At 43.8% G+C, this 14,934-nt stretch overlaps 1 protein-coding gene across 1 annotated transcript; it reads left to right on the top strand.

Annotated features, from left to right (window-relative positions):
* The first annotated feature begins 1,116 nt into the window (after positions 1-1,116).
* Positions 1,117-14,558, top strand: ndufs3 (NADH:ubiquinone oxidoreductase core subunit S3). The gene is made up of 7 exons (XM_063469449.1): positions 1,117-1,224; positions 1,447-1,512; positions 11,035-11,132; positions 11,402-11,551; positions 13,854-13,979; positions 14,066-14,185; positions 14,272-14,558. The coding sequence occupies exons 1-7, from the start codon at positions 1,170-1,172 to the stop codon at positions 14,440-14,442; spliced, it is 786 nt and encodes a 261-aa protein (XP_063325519.1). The 5' UTR covers positions 1,117-1,169; the 3' UTR covers positions 14,443-14,558.
* Positions 14,559-14,934: the final 376 nt, after the last annotated feature.

Below are 14,934 nucleotides of genomic sequence, written 5' to 3'. Positions count from 1 at the left end.
GCTTTGTCTGTAACGACAGCATCAAACTGCAGAGCATTGTTTTTACTCAAATTCAGCATTTTCTGATGAAAATTTAGCTGCTTTTTTTTCACTGTAACACCCCCCTCAGTGCCATTTTTTAGGATGATATTCTTGGAGATTCATTTTTTATATATGTATTTATGCTTTTGGAGTGAGGGTATCTAATACGCACGTTGTCACTGTGTTTTGTACTACCAACTGTGAGGGCTCTGCTTTTACTTTGAGAAGTCTGTTTTTATTTTGTCTCGTGAGTGTGTGTTTTTCAAAGGAGATCTTCATCAGTTTGATTTTGTTACCACAAACTTTGTGTAAAGTTCACAACAGAGGTAAAGAGATTTAAACACACCAGTTTAAGGAGGCATGCAGGGGTTGGACCAGCTGCACAGGACAGGTGAAGAAGAGAGTGTCAGCGAGATGTGCAACAGAAGCAGAGGGAACATTTTACAAGATGATAAATGGCAGATTTAGGTGATTACGGATTATGTTGACAAGATTAAAAGACACGTCCATCACAGTTCAGCAGCATTTCAGTTTGATTAAATTAAAGGGTCTTTTTTAAACTACACAGGGTTTATTTTCTCCTTTGATAGTAATCATATTGAACATGTCAGTGATGGACGTGTCTTTTAAACTAATCCTAAAGTAATGATGGTATTTCTAACCACTGATATACCACAACTTTATCCTTTCAACAGCTGCTGAAAGTTTGGGGACCTAGCTTCTATTGGATATTTACGTAGAGATCCTCCAGCTTCAAACTGTATTACCCTTCAAGGACCTGCAGTTCAAAAAAGCGCCCCTCCGACAGCCAAACCCACCTGTTCTCTGATTGGATAGTTAAATTTGTGATTGACATGACATTGGCCAATCAGATGAAAGGAAGAAAAACAGGGTCAAAATTCGTGCTTGTAACTTGAAACTTGAGTGCAGAGTTTCACACGTATTTTTTGGCTAAGTCCACACACAAATTCTTTTTACACACACACAAATTCTTTTTACACATACACATCCTGATTTACAAGTACAAAATATTTATGACCACCATTTTCCAGGGCACATTGAGTGACATTTGTCTTCCCGTCCACGAGGGGGCGACTGGCCGCTAATTGTCAGCTCTCGGCCCGAAGAGGAAACTTGAGAAAGCCAACATGGCGGCGTCGTTGGTACGGTTTGTCCGCGGAGGTCTTGGAAGGAGTTTTAACAGTACGTTAACTATAAATCCACATACAGGCTGTAAATTGCAGTGATTCGTTTTAGCCTGCGTCCGTTTACGTGCTACCAATACAGTGTCGTCTTCAGCTGTCAAATGCTCCGTGTTTGACCTTCGAGCTAGCTAATGCTACCTTTAGCCAGCTCTTGTGTAGCAGTGCGGATTCACTCGTCAGTACCTCTGTGATTGATCCTTTCTGTCTGTCCCCTCCTCAGTTGCGAGGACTTCGTGTCTCCTGCAGCAGCAGATCAGACTGCAGGGCTCCAGCACCGAGACCAGACGTGAGTACACACTAACTCATCGTGCAGGGTAGTGCCGCTGAACCACCGAGCTGTTTGACATTAGGACTAATAGCTGTCAAATATATGAGAACCCCAGAGTTAGAATGGCATTAGGATTTGTTTTAACTCAACTAGTTAACAGGACGTTACTGTGGGAGTATGGAGCAGCAAATCATAGTTTGTACCTACGGACATGGTTGCAGTGACGGGTTGTTTTTGTCCCCGGTGCTAACATCACACAGCAACGTTTTACAGCTAAAAACATCGGACTTTTTGTTTAAACACTCACAGATGCTTTAAAAATATCCACAGGGTCCAAATATATGTAACAGCACATGGAGTGGGGTCCATAATGAAAGCTGCTGTGTTTGTGACTGTTGTGATGTTATTTTGCTGATCACATTTGTCTGCTGACAGACACACAAAGCTCGACCTATCAGATAAAGCACTACATATATCAAATGAAAATTTAGTGTTTTCCCAGCAGTAAAAGACTTTCGTGACTTTGTGCGCGTGTCAGATGAATGAGAAAAAAACTCTCTGGTACACAAAGTTGGCAACAAAGAGGCGACACCGCGTGTGTGTAGCACAGCTGCTGGCTTAGTGTGCCGCTTCTTTAAGTCTGAGCTTTGGGCTGAAACATCTGTGTTGAATCCTCCTTAGGGAGGGGAGTCCCAGCAATGACTCATGATGTTGTCTTTATCTTTACAATTTGCTAATGAGGGGCATGATTGGCTTTGGCATTTTATATTCTTTGTAATGTTAAGGCTATACGTGGACTTTTAGTTACATTTGTTCATAAAGCCATTGTGTTTCAGTTTTGTTTTTTAAAAATGATAATTGGAAGAAAACAATTGACTGAAACAACATTTAGTCCCAGAACATAAGAATACACACACACATTCACATTTATAACTATCAATATCCAGTAGCTACCATGTGAATATGACAGGGGTGGGAAACACTACCTCACCCCTGCTGCATCAGCATGAAAATGACAAAATCGTCTATTTGCATAAAATATTTGTCACAGTCATCACAATATTGAGTAAGACTTAGTTTTGGCTGCTCCTGAATATTTAAAGCCTATGGAGACATCATTGCAGTATAGAGTGTACAGTGTTTCTTCACATCACACAGTTTACTTATACAGTACAGGCCCAGTGACAACATTAACTGCCAACTTGTCAAAGCTTTTAAAAAGGATAGTTGGGATAGTACCTCGTCTGAAGTTCGACACCCTGGTGACTAATGAACAGTAGCATGAATCCATGAGTCCAGACCTCAGAGGAAACTTGCAGGAACAAGTGCTGACCTACTGACATGAATTTTTTTCAGTAACCTTGGGAGGCATCTACAGGTTGAGAAAGGCCCGGGTTCCTGACATCACAAGAAGCTCTGTGGGTCATTGTCAGGTCGAACTGGGATAACAGGGTTTATGAGGATTGGCTGAACCTTTGGAGCTAGCTCGTGTGCTGCAGTCAGTAAGCAGAGAGACGTTCTGAAGTGGTTCAGATGTTCAGCTTTTCAATGATTTGTTGATGAAATCTTTATTTTGTATTCAAAATATTTTATTTGCTTGATTTTATTTAGTAAAGTTAGAAGCACCGTCATTGACCCTGAAGTTGCTTTTATATTAGCACTGATTCCCAAACTGTCCCTCACAGTGACTTTATTATTTAAACACTTGTAATCAGATTGGAACCAGGAAAAATCTGAATCCGTGTTTCCTTAATGCTCAGGAGAGTCCTCAGAACATCAGCGAGACAATCGGTTGTATTAGAAAAACTAGAAAGCGAAAATTTCAGAAGAAATTTTAAGTGTGCCTATGCCGCTGCTAATCAGTGTAGTTTGCCATTCATACAGCTACAGACAGCAAAACTCAGAAGAGCAGCCATTCTCCACCATGAATTATGGTAAAAACAAACACCGCTCGCGCCTCACAGATGACAGTTTACAGTTTTGGGTAAAGATGAAGTGACTTTGTACAGCCCCGATTTGCAGACGCTGTGCACACAGGTTCATGAGCAGAAGTTCCATTGTACCACGGCAGACACGACAATGTTTGCACGAACACGCTTTGAACCAGTACGTTATGGACCACTTTTCACACATGGTTGGTGTACCCACCCAGCCAGCTGTAGCTTTTCAACTCACAGCCCAACACACACCCAAAAAACAGCCGAGAGAGCACAGACTACGCCCGAGAGGCGTGATTGCAGGTGCCGCTCAGGTGGGTCCACCTCCCCTGCAGCGGCACTGCAGACCACGCCCCGCCACACACATCAAACACGTAAAATAAATATTTATGCACTTTTGCATTCACTTTTTGTTTTTTGTTATTTTTACACAGTGTTCTGAATGATGAACAATGGTCTACAGCCAATCTTGTGTATTATTATACAAACTTTGGTTGTAAGATTCAGATAACTATTTAATAAAAGCTAAATATTTTATATGAGAGTAAGAAAGAAAAGTATATCTTTGTGTCCACCTTTCTCTGTTAATGCCCTACCTGGCCCCCTGGCAAAAGCTTTGCTAGATCCGCCCCTGCACAGTTACCAGCTGTCAGCTACACAAAAAAAGGAGCTTGGTGTATATTCCTCTCTCAGAAACAGTTCGTAATTTCCCTTCAACTCATTCATGTCACCTAAGGGTAAACCTGTTTCTCCATCACCAGTTCAGCTCTGATGATTCAGTAAGGACATCTGGTTTGGAACAGCCGTTTTTACAGCTGTGGCTCCAGCAAACATCAGCTGATACTAGAAATTAAAAGCAAATGAATTCTAACAACAGCTGATCAAGCTTAAACGTGCTGCTGTTGTTTAGCGATAAACAAACAAGAGAGAAAAGCCGATCATTGATCAGTTTCATGACTGAAGTTTCAACAGGCGAGAGAATGACAGGGGAGGCTGTCATAAAGTTCAACATCGGTAACATCGGTAACTTAGCGTGCACACAGCTGTATACAAACTCCGTCCCCGTCGTGCTAGCTAGCACGCAGTACGAGTTATTGTAAGTGATTGAAAAAGTCAGCACAATGAAAATAAACTACACCTAAACTCGGTTTATATCTGACCCAAATAGAGTGCAGGTCATAACTTCTTACCTGAAATTCAGTTCACCTCACGCTCCTGCCTTCGCTTTCCCTGATCCACGATTGACCTCCGCGTTAGCAAACACCGGTCGATCGGCGGTACCCTCACCGCCTTGTATGTCTCGTTCGCGGCATGTCCTTTCTGTCACACACCGGTGGATAGCTGCCCTCTGTTGTAGCTCCACCACCAAACAACTCAGTTATTTTTTCCACATCGACCAGCATCATCGGCCCATATAAACGAAAAATAAGTCCAACTAAGACACAGACCCTTGCCGAGCGATCGGGCGATTAAACAAATTTTAGCCACCTCACTATCAGCCAAGCCTGGGTGGTTTTTCACGAAGGGTCGCTAGCCGCGCTAGCTAGCTAGCCAGCCGGCTATCAGCAACACGTAAGAGAACTGTTGCTAAATAAACTACACCTAAACTCGGTTTATATCTGACCCAAATAGAGTGCAGGTCATAACTTCTTACCTGAAATTCAGTTCACCTCACGCTCCTGCCTTCGCTTTCCCTGATCCACGATTGACCTCCGCGTTAGCAAACACCGGTCGATCGGCGGTAGCCTCACCGCCTTGTATGTCTCGTTCGTGGCATGTCCTTTCTGTCACACACCGGTGGATAGCTGCCCTCTGTTGTAGCTCCACCACCAAACAACTCAGTTATTTTTTCCACATCGACCAGCATCATCGGCCCATATAAATGAAAAATAAGTCCAGCTAAGACACAGACCCTTGCCGAGCGATCGGGCGATGAAACAAATTTTAGCCACCTCACTATCAGCCAAGCCTGGGTGGTTTTTCACGAAGGGTCGCTAGCAGCGCTAGCTGGCTAAGCTAGCGGCGCTAGCTAGCTAGCCGGCTATCAGCAACACGTAAGAGAAATGTTGCTAAATAAACTACACCTAAACTCGGTTTATATCTGACCCAAATAGAGTGCAGGTCATAACTTCTTACCTGAAATTCAGTGCACCTCACGCTCCTGCCTTCGCTTTCCCTGATCCACGATTGACCTCCGCGTTAGCAAACACCGGTCGATCGGCGGTCGCGGCATGTCCTTTCTGTCATACACCGGTGGATAGCTGCCCACTGTTGTAGCTCCGCATTATAGCACCACCAAACAACTCAGTTATTTTTTCCACATCCAGCTGTAACTCCGATTCTGTGCGAGCATTTGCGAGAGACCGGGGAGGTGAAAGGAGAGAGAGAGTCCCCTCGCTGTGCATTTGCAGCCAAGTGCGGCAGCTAGCTAGGTAGCCGGCTAGCTGTCAGGCAGGACCAAGGTCGTCAGAGCACTGTCGCTAATATGATAAAACAAGCAGATATTTGAAGTTTACCTACCTACATTCTCGCCTGAAAATATCTTAAAAGTTGATTTTGTGACCTAGAAACACTAATAAAAGACATATAAAACGAAGTGGTGGCCGCCATTGTGTAACTCGGCAGAGGTGTGCTATGAATTGTGGGATATGGAGTTTTCCACCAAGCATAGAAGCCATTGTGTTTACCGTAACTATTCAATGGTTCGCGCAACCTTAAAACCTCCAATGGTTCCTGAAAGCAGCGAGGCTGTGCGCGCCATTGATATTGTCATCATTACGGTATCCAAATAAGGGTAGACAGGCTGTACCACTCCCGGCATACCACTAGAGAGAGCCAACACACCACAAATGAAGTTTGAAATTTGTTTCAATGGGACCAAAAGATGGCGCCAACACACCACAAATGAAGTCTGTTTATTTGGCGCCAAAAGATGAATTGGCCTAAATTTGCACTAAAATCTAAATATTTCAAAAACTATAAAAGTCATAAACACCAAAAGTCATGACATAATAGTCCAGCTCCAGCCGCACAAAATGATCTAACATATGTAACCCTAATGTCAAAACTGTTAGGCAGAGAGGCGCGGGAAAATTTTCACTAAAATATTAATATTTAAAAAACTATAAAATTCATAAACACCAAAAGTCATAGCACACCATTCCAGATCCAGCCGCACAAAATGAGGTCACATATATGAAGCTTGTCTCAAAACTGCGGGGCGAGATTCGCTGCAAAATTTCAGGCGGAAACTGAAGAATAATAATAATAAGAATAACTAGAAAGCGAAAATTTCAGAAGAAATTTTAAGTGTGCCTATGCCGCTGCTAATCAGTGTAGTTTGCCATTCATACAGCTACAGACAGCAAAACTCAGAAGAGCAGCCATTCTCCACCATGAATTATGGTAAAAACAAACACCGCTCGCGCCTCACAGATGACAGTTTACAGTTTTGGGTAAAGATGAAGTGACTTTGTACAGCCCCGATTTGCAGACGCTGTGCACACAGGTTCATGAGCAGAAGTTCCATTGTACCACGGCAGACACGACAATGTTTGCACGAACACGCTTTGAACCAGTACGTTATGGACCACTTTTCACACATGGTTGGTGTACCCACCCAGCCAGCTGTAGCTTTTCAACTCACAGCCCAACACACACCCAAAAAACAGCCGAGAGAGCACAGACTACGCCCGAGAGGCGTGATTGCAGGTGCCGCTCAGGTGGGTCCACCTCCCCTGCAGCGGCACTGCAGACCACGCCCCGCCACACACATCAAACACGTAAAATAAATATTTATGCACTTTTGCATTCACTTTTTGTTTTTTGTTATTTTTACACAGTGTTCTGAATGATGAACAATGGTCTACAGCCAATCTTGTGTATTATTATACAAACTTTGGTTGTAAGATTCAGATAACTATTTAATAAAAGCTAAATATTTTATATGAGAGTAAGAAAGAAAAGTATATCTTTGTGTCCACCTTTCTCTGTTAATGCCCTACCTGGCCCCCTGGCAAAAGCTTTGCTAGATCCGCCCCTGCACAGTTACCAGCTGTCAGCTACACAAAAAAAGGAGCTTGGTGTATATTCCTCTCTCAGAAACAGTTCGTAATTTCCCTTCAACTCATTCATGTCACCTAAGGGTAAACCTGTTTCTCCATCACCAGTTCAGCTCTGATGATTCAGTAAGGACATCTGGTTTGGAACAGCCGTTTTTACAGCTGTGGCTGCAGCAAACATCAGCTGATACTAGAAATTAAAAGCAAATGAATTCTAACAACAGCTGATCAAGCTTAAACGTGCTGCTGTTGTTTAGCGATAAACAAACAAGAGAGAAAAGCCGATCATTGATCAGTTTCATGACTGAAGTTTCAACAGGCGAGAGAATGACAGGGGAGGCTGTCATAAAGTTCAACATCGGTAACATCGGTAACTTAGCGTGCACACAGCTGTATACAAACTCCGTCCCCGTCGTGCTAGCTAGCACGCAGTACGAGTTATTGTAAGTGATTGAAAAAGTCAGCACAATGAAAATAAACTACACCTAAACTCGGTTTATATCTGACCCAAATAGAGTGCAGGTCATAACTTCTTACCTGAAATTCAGTTCACCTCACGCTCCTGCCTTCGCTTTCCCTGATCCACGATTGACCTCCGCGTTAGCAAACACCGGTCGATCGGCGGTACCCTCACCGCCTTGTATGTCTCGTTCGCGGCATGTCCTTTCTGTCACACACCGGTGGATAGCTGCCCTCTGTTGTAGCTCCACCACCAAACAACTCAGTTATTTTTTCCACATCGACCAGCATCATCGGCCCATATAAACGAAAAATAAGTCCAACTAAGACACAGACCCTTGCCGAGCGATCGGGCGATTAAACAAATTTTAGCCACCTCACTATCAGCCAAGCCTGGGTGGTTTTTCACGAAGGGTCGCTAGCCGCGCTAGCTAGCTAGCCAGCCGGCTATCAGCAACACGTAAGAGAACTGTTGCTAAATAAACTACACCTAAACTCGGTTTATATCTGACCCAAATAGAGTGCAGGTCATAACTTCTTACCTGAAATTCAGTTCACCTCACGCTCCTGCCTTCGCTTTCCCTGATCCACGATTGACCTCCGCGTTAGCAAACACCGGTCGATCGGCGGTAGCCTCACCGCCTTGTATGTCTCGTTCGTGGCATGTCCTTTCTGTCACACACCGGTGGATAGCTGCCCTCTGTTGTAGCTCCACCACCAAACAACTCAGTTATTTTTTCCACATCGACCAGCATCATCGGCCCATATAAATGAAAAATAAGTCCAGCTAAGACACAGACCCTTGCCGAGCGATCGGGCGATGAAACAAATTTTAGCCACCTCACTATCAGCCAAGCCTGGGTGGTTTTTCACGAAGGGTCGCTAGCAGCGCTAGCTGGCTAAGCTAGCGGCGCTAGCTAGCTAGCCGGCTATCAGCAACACGTAAGAGAAATGTTGCTAAATAAACTACACCTAAACTCGGTTTATATCTGACCCAAATAGAGTGCAGGTCATAACTTCTTACCTGAAATTCAGTGCACCTCACGCTCCTGCCTTCGCTTTCCCTGATCCACGATTGACCTCCGCGTTAGCAAACACCGGTCGATCGGCGGTCGCGGCATGTCCTTTCTGTCATACACCGGTGGATAGCTGCCCACTGTTGTAGCTCCGCATTATAGCACCACCAAACAACTCAGTTATTTTTTCCACATCCAGCTGTAACTCCGATTCTGTGCGAGCATTTGCGAGAGACCGGGGAGGTGAAAGGAGAGAGAGAGTCCCCTCGCTGTGCATTTGCAGCCAAGTGCGGCAGCTAGCTAGGTAGCCGGCTAGCTGTCAGGCAGGACCAAGGTCGTCAGAGCACTGTCGCTAATATGATAAAACAAGCAGATATTTGAAGTTTACCTACCTACATTCTCGCCTGAAAATATCTTAAAAGTTGATTTTGTGACCTAGAAACACTAATAAAAGACATATAAAACGAAGTGGTGGCCGCCATTGTGTAACTCGGCAGAGGTGTGCTATGAATTGTGGGATATGGAGTTTTCCACCAAGCATAGAAGCCATTGTGTTTACCGTAACTATTCAATGGTTCGCGCAACCTTAAAACCTCCAATGGTTCCTGAAAGCAGCGAGGCTGTGCGCGCCATTGATATTGTCATCATTACGGTATCCAAATAAGGGTAGACAGGCTGTACCACTCCCGGCATACCACTAGAGAGAGCCAACACACCACAAATGAAGTTTGAAATTTGTTTCAATGGGACCAAAAGATGGCGCCAACACACCACAAATGAAGTCTGTTTATTTGGCGCCAAAAGATGAATTGGCCTAAATTTGCACTAAAATCTAAATATTTCAAAAACTATAAAAGTCATAAACACCAAAAGTCATGACATAATAGTCCAGCTCCAGCCGCACAAAATGATCTAACATATGTAACCCTAATGTCAAAACTGTTAGGCAGAGAGGCGCGGGAAAATTTTCACTAAAATATTAATATTTAAAAAACTATAAAATTCATAAACACCAAAAGTCATAGCACACCATTCCAGATCCAGCCGCACAAAATGAGGTCACATATATGAAGCTTGTCTCAAAACTGCGGGGCGAGATTCGCTGCAAAATTTCAGGCGGAAACTGAAGAATAATAATAATAAGAATAATAAATCCGAGCAATAGTAATATGTGTGCCTCTTGGCATAGGCACACATAATAAATCCGAGCAATAGTAATATGTGTGCCTCTTGGCATAGGCACACATAATGAAAGCATATTTGCATCTGTTAGGGCTGTGCGATATGACCAAAATCTCATATCCTGATATAAGACATCTATCGTCCTGATTACGATATAAATCACAAAAATGTAACATTTTTTGTAAATTCTGTGAATCTCGGGCAGCTCGACTTGCGTGAAGTGTTTCCAGCTGGGCGTCGTGTACCTGGAGTCGAGTGTTTTAACCGATGCATGAAACGATACATTTTTAGACATAAGTTGTAACGGCCGCCGTTTTCTTTGTGAGTATTTATTACACGGCGTGCTGCGGGGAAAAGTCTGTTCTAACGTTTGAGTCTAAGGTTTATTTTTTAGCACCTGACGGCTCTTTTTTGCTTCTCATCCGTAAATAATCTGCATACTCTTTCATGTGATTTAGTTTATTTTGAAAAGTCTCAACAGGATCTTGAGCTTTATTGTGAAAGGTTTGTGGAAAATAAACAAGCGGACACGCGATGGTTTTACCGTCGTTGTTGCTAACGACAACGCATAAAAAGAGGCGCTTGTCTGTCCGTAGTGTGGTTTAAATTATATTAAATATAAGAGAAAGAGAGAACTTTAAGAAACTAATATAGCCACTACAGTGACCATCAAAACGGTGACCAAATATTGCCGTAAACAGTTTATTTTGTGACACCACGAAACAAACGATAGCGTAAAATGAAACGATAGACGTTTTTATATCGTCGTCTGATATATATGGTTATATCGAACAGCCCCAGTGTCTGTGACTCTGGTCAAATGTTGCACAGCCTGAAGTGTCTGTTGTGGTGAATTTACGGTGTCGACTCCTCTGCTCTTTGCAGCCACCGTCAGGCCCAAGGATGCTGTCGCTCACAACCAGCTGGCAGCGTTTGGGGAGTATGTGGCAGAGATGATGCCCAAATATATTCAGCAGGTCCAGGTCAGTTCATATTCACATCACAGTGGGAGCACGTACACTCTTCTGCTGCTGACCGAGACAGCACATTGATGGCTTTTCACAGTTATTGTGAAAAGCCATCAATGTGTTGGTGCCGTTACTAATCAAGACCTGATTAAATATTTTAAAACTGTAATTAGACTTATTATGTTTGGATTTACTCTGAGTTGAATAAGGAAGAAAATGGATGGATGCATGTTTAGATACAGAAACCTGCAGCAGGGCCTAAAAGACTGTGTTCATGTGTGTAGGTGACCTGCTACAACGAGCTGGAGGTGATGATCCATCCTGATGGAGTCATCCCTGTGCTGACCTTCCTGAGGGACCACACCAATGCTCAGTTCAGGAACATGACTGACCTGACAGCTGTCGACATCCCGACACGGCAGAACCGTTTTGAGGTACAGAGATAAACTGGAACTGACTGAGCCTTGAGCTGCCTGAGGTTATTGCTAAGAGAGGCAAGCATTAAAGCATCCTATCTGCAGGTGCATGCCTGTGTAGCCATGGTAACAAGAAAGTAGAACTCTCAGTGCAGGTGAACAACAACACATAACATGTTACACTGTAGCTGTGTCCAAATTCATGGGCTGCATCCTCCTGAGGACGCATTTGTAGGCCGATTACGTCACAGCGGCGCGCCGAAGGCTGTCCCAATTCGTAGACTCCTCCGAAAGCGGCCGACAAATGTGTCCTCCTTTTCCCCGAATTTGAAGGATGGGTCGGGTGTGTCTTTCGTGGCCCACCATATCCCAGAATTCATAGCGTGACCCAGGCAAACTCCAGTTTCCGGCAATGGCGGCCGCTACTAAGTTTTAAAATTACTCTTATCAATCTTTCTGGGTCACAAAATAAACTTTTAACATATTTTCAGGCGAGAAAGTAGCTGTGTAAACTTTAAATATCTGCTCGGTTTATCAAGACACCACATATTTGCAAAAGTGCTTCGACGTTTTTGGAGACGTCTGTTACCCACCAGCTCGATAGCTAGCCGGGAGCTCGAGGGTCACTGAAGCCGCCGAGAACGGCACAACTCCCGGCACATCATTTTCAGATCACCGCGGACTTTCGCTACTCGGGTTAAACGTGATATATAAGTCACTTAGACAACCTAAAAATGTTATTGTTTGGCTTTTTCAGTGTTTTATTTGTTCGTGAGTAAATCGGTTTGGCTGAGATCAAAGTTATTATCTTAGATTAGATAAAATAAAACTTTATTAATCCCCCGGGTGGTTTTCACACAGCTGACTGAACGTCAAACAGAAAACTGATTAATCAGAAGTATGAGACGGTCGAGAATTTACTCCAGTGTCCTGTTATATTTTAAATAGCAAGGAGCAGACGGCCGAGTTTATTAAACTCCACCGAGACAGCGGTGACGCTAATCAGAAGGCTAGACCGTCCCATTTCACGGCCGTTTACTTCCGGCCTACCCGACCTTCTGAGGACCCGGCCCACGTAGACCGCGAAAGCCGGGTCCTCAGGAGGATGCAGCCCATGAATTTGGACACAGCTTGTGTCATTATTTGTTTAACAAAAATGTAGCCAAAATTTAGAAGCAGTGTGTGAAAGACCAAGTCTACAATTAATGCTTTGATAGGAATTATGAGGGAAAGTAGAGCCTGGTGCTGGTAATCAATGCATTTGATTAATTGATCATCAGCACGGCCAGCCAAGGAGGAAAGATAAGCACCGATAAAGAAGCAATTATGTATGCTCATCAGTCCATTATTCTACAATGAGAAAGAAAGAAGAATTATAAAAAAGTGAAAACATTCAAGACAGACAAATGTACCTCAAGGTCAGAACAGGCAACGCTCCAGGAATCTGGAATAAACCCAAACACTGCATCTCAAAGTGTGCAGGGCTCAGTCAGCATGTTCAGTGATGAACCTGATGACAGCCTGGAAGCCTCTGTGAGAGGAACGTGGCAGCAGAGCTTTGGTGTGCACCGGTGTGTCTGAACCAACCAGGAGATTTCTGCAATGTTGCGGCTCATTTATCAACCGAGCGTCGGCACCAGTCTGTGCTTCAAGACGTTTCACAGCAGCGTCTGTGATTTATCAACATTTGTTCCTGAATTAGTTTGTACTTCTTTAACAAATGGAGCAGTCCCTCTGACTGTGCATCATAGAGCCTGGCTGCATTAGGACATTTTACCATAAGCCTTTAAAAATACTTCTACCACCACTTTCAATAATAATTGTATTTATTATTGTGTTTTGGTCATTTTGTACAGTTTTCCAAAGCACCAAAAACCACATATAACATATAATAAATATATATAAATATGTATAATAAAAATTTTCAGTTCAATATTAAATGCTCAGGCTCTAACCTTCATCCAGTGAACCATTTTCTTCCACTTATCTGGAGCCGGGTCGCAGGGGCGGCACCAGGAAGGCCAAGGCCTGTCTGGAGCCACAGAACTTTGGCACCTTGAGTCATTTAGGGGCATCGCTCTATGTACTGAGGGGGGTTCTAGAGTCAAATATGAGGCCATCTCTCTGAGAGCTGAAGCCTGGTGACTTTAGGTCATGTGACAGGATCACAGCACACCAACCGATCAGAAGAGCTGAAAAGAATCATTTCAAAGTCCAGACTCGGTCCAAGAGAAGGGCTGTGGTGGGACGTTAGGTAGTCTGATTCATGCACTGATTGTGTACTATAGTACTCTGGCTCACTGTGTGTGCTGGTCTACAGATTGTGTACAACCTGCTGTCGCTGCGCTACAACTCCCGTATCCGCGTCAAGACCTACACCGATGAGTTAACACCGGTTGACTCCGCCGTCCCCGTCCACATGGCCGCCAACTGGTACGAGAGGGAGGTGAGTCGCCCGCCGCACTTGTGAAACTCAGCAGCGGTTTATACTAACATTACAGACAAACTGAGAGCAAAGCTGTATTACCACAGGTGTGGGACATGTTTGGAGTTTTCTTTGCCAACCATCCTGACCTGAGGCGGATCCTGACAGACTATGGCTTCGAGGGTCACCCCTTCAGGAAGGACTTCCCTCTGTCGGGATATGTGGAGGTGAGTTTACTTTGAGTCCACTTTATTCAACTCCAGCAATGTGAGAGACGAGAAGAACCTGACCCGAAGCATGCCTCCCTCTGCAGGTTCGTTATGACGATGAGTTGAAACGTGTGGTGGCGGAGCCTGTGGAGCTGGCGCAGGAGTTTAGGAAGTTTGATTTAAACACGCCCTGGGAGGTGTTCCCCGCCTACCGAGATCCCAAAGAGGATGCACCCAAGCTGGAGGCTGGTGAAAAGGCCCCTGAGAAGAAGTGACGTCCTCTTGTTTAGCCTCCACATCTTCATCACCGTGTTTTGTTTTTGTGTTATTCTGGGAGTCCAACCCCCCCAACAATCCTGATATTTATGTAAATAAAGATACTAGTAAAACATCTGGAATATTGTGACTTTTTTTCTTCCAGTTGATGCAAAAAGTACCTGAAAGGGTTTGACAGAGGAGTACAGACCTGTCGCTTTCACCATAAACTGGGAAAATGTTTTTAAAAGTAAACCCAATAATGCACAAATAAAAAGCCTTATTTTGTTTAATTTTTCAAAATAAGTGCTTAAAGAATTTACATTCATGTTGGAATCCTGAGCAGAAGAATATCGACCCGGGGAATTCAAACAAAAAGTAGGAAAAAAAAACTAAAATTTTGGCACCCCAGTTGCTGACCTCAACTTTTGTGTTTTTTTTTTTTTTTTTTTTTTTTTTTTAAACATCTCGATGCATTCTCAATCATCCAGGAAAGTAAATCTCCAAAAGTT

The sequence above is a fragment of the Pelmatolapia mariae genome, linkage group LG1 (assembly GCF_036321145.2).
Source record: "Pelmatolapia mariae isolate MD_Pm_ZW linkage group LG1, Pm_UMD_F_2, whole genome shotgun sequence".
Taxonomy (NCBI): Eukaryota; Metazoa; Chordata; class Actinopteri; order Cichliformes; family Cichlidae; genus Pelmatolapia; species Pelmatolapia mariae.
This window is presented reverse-complemented; position numbering and strand designations above follow the sequence as displayed.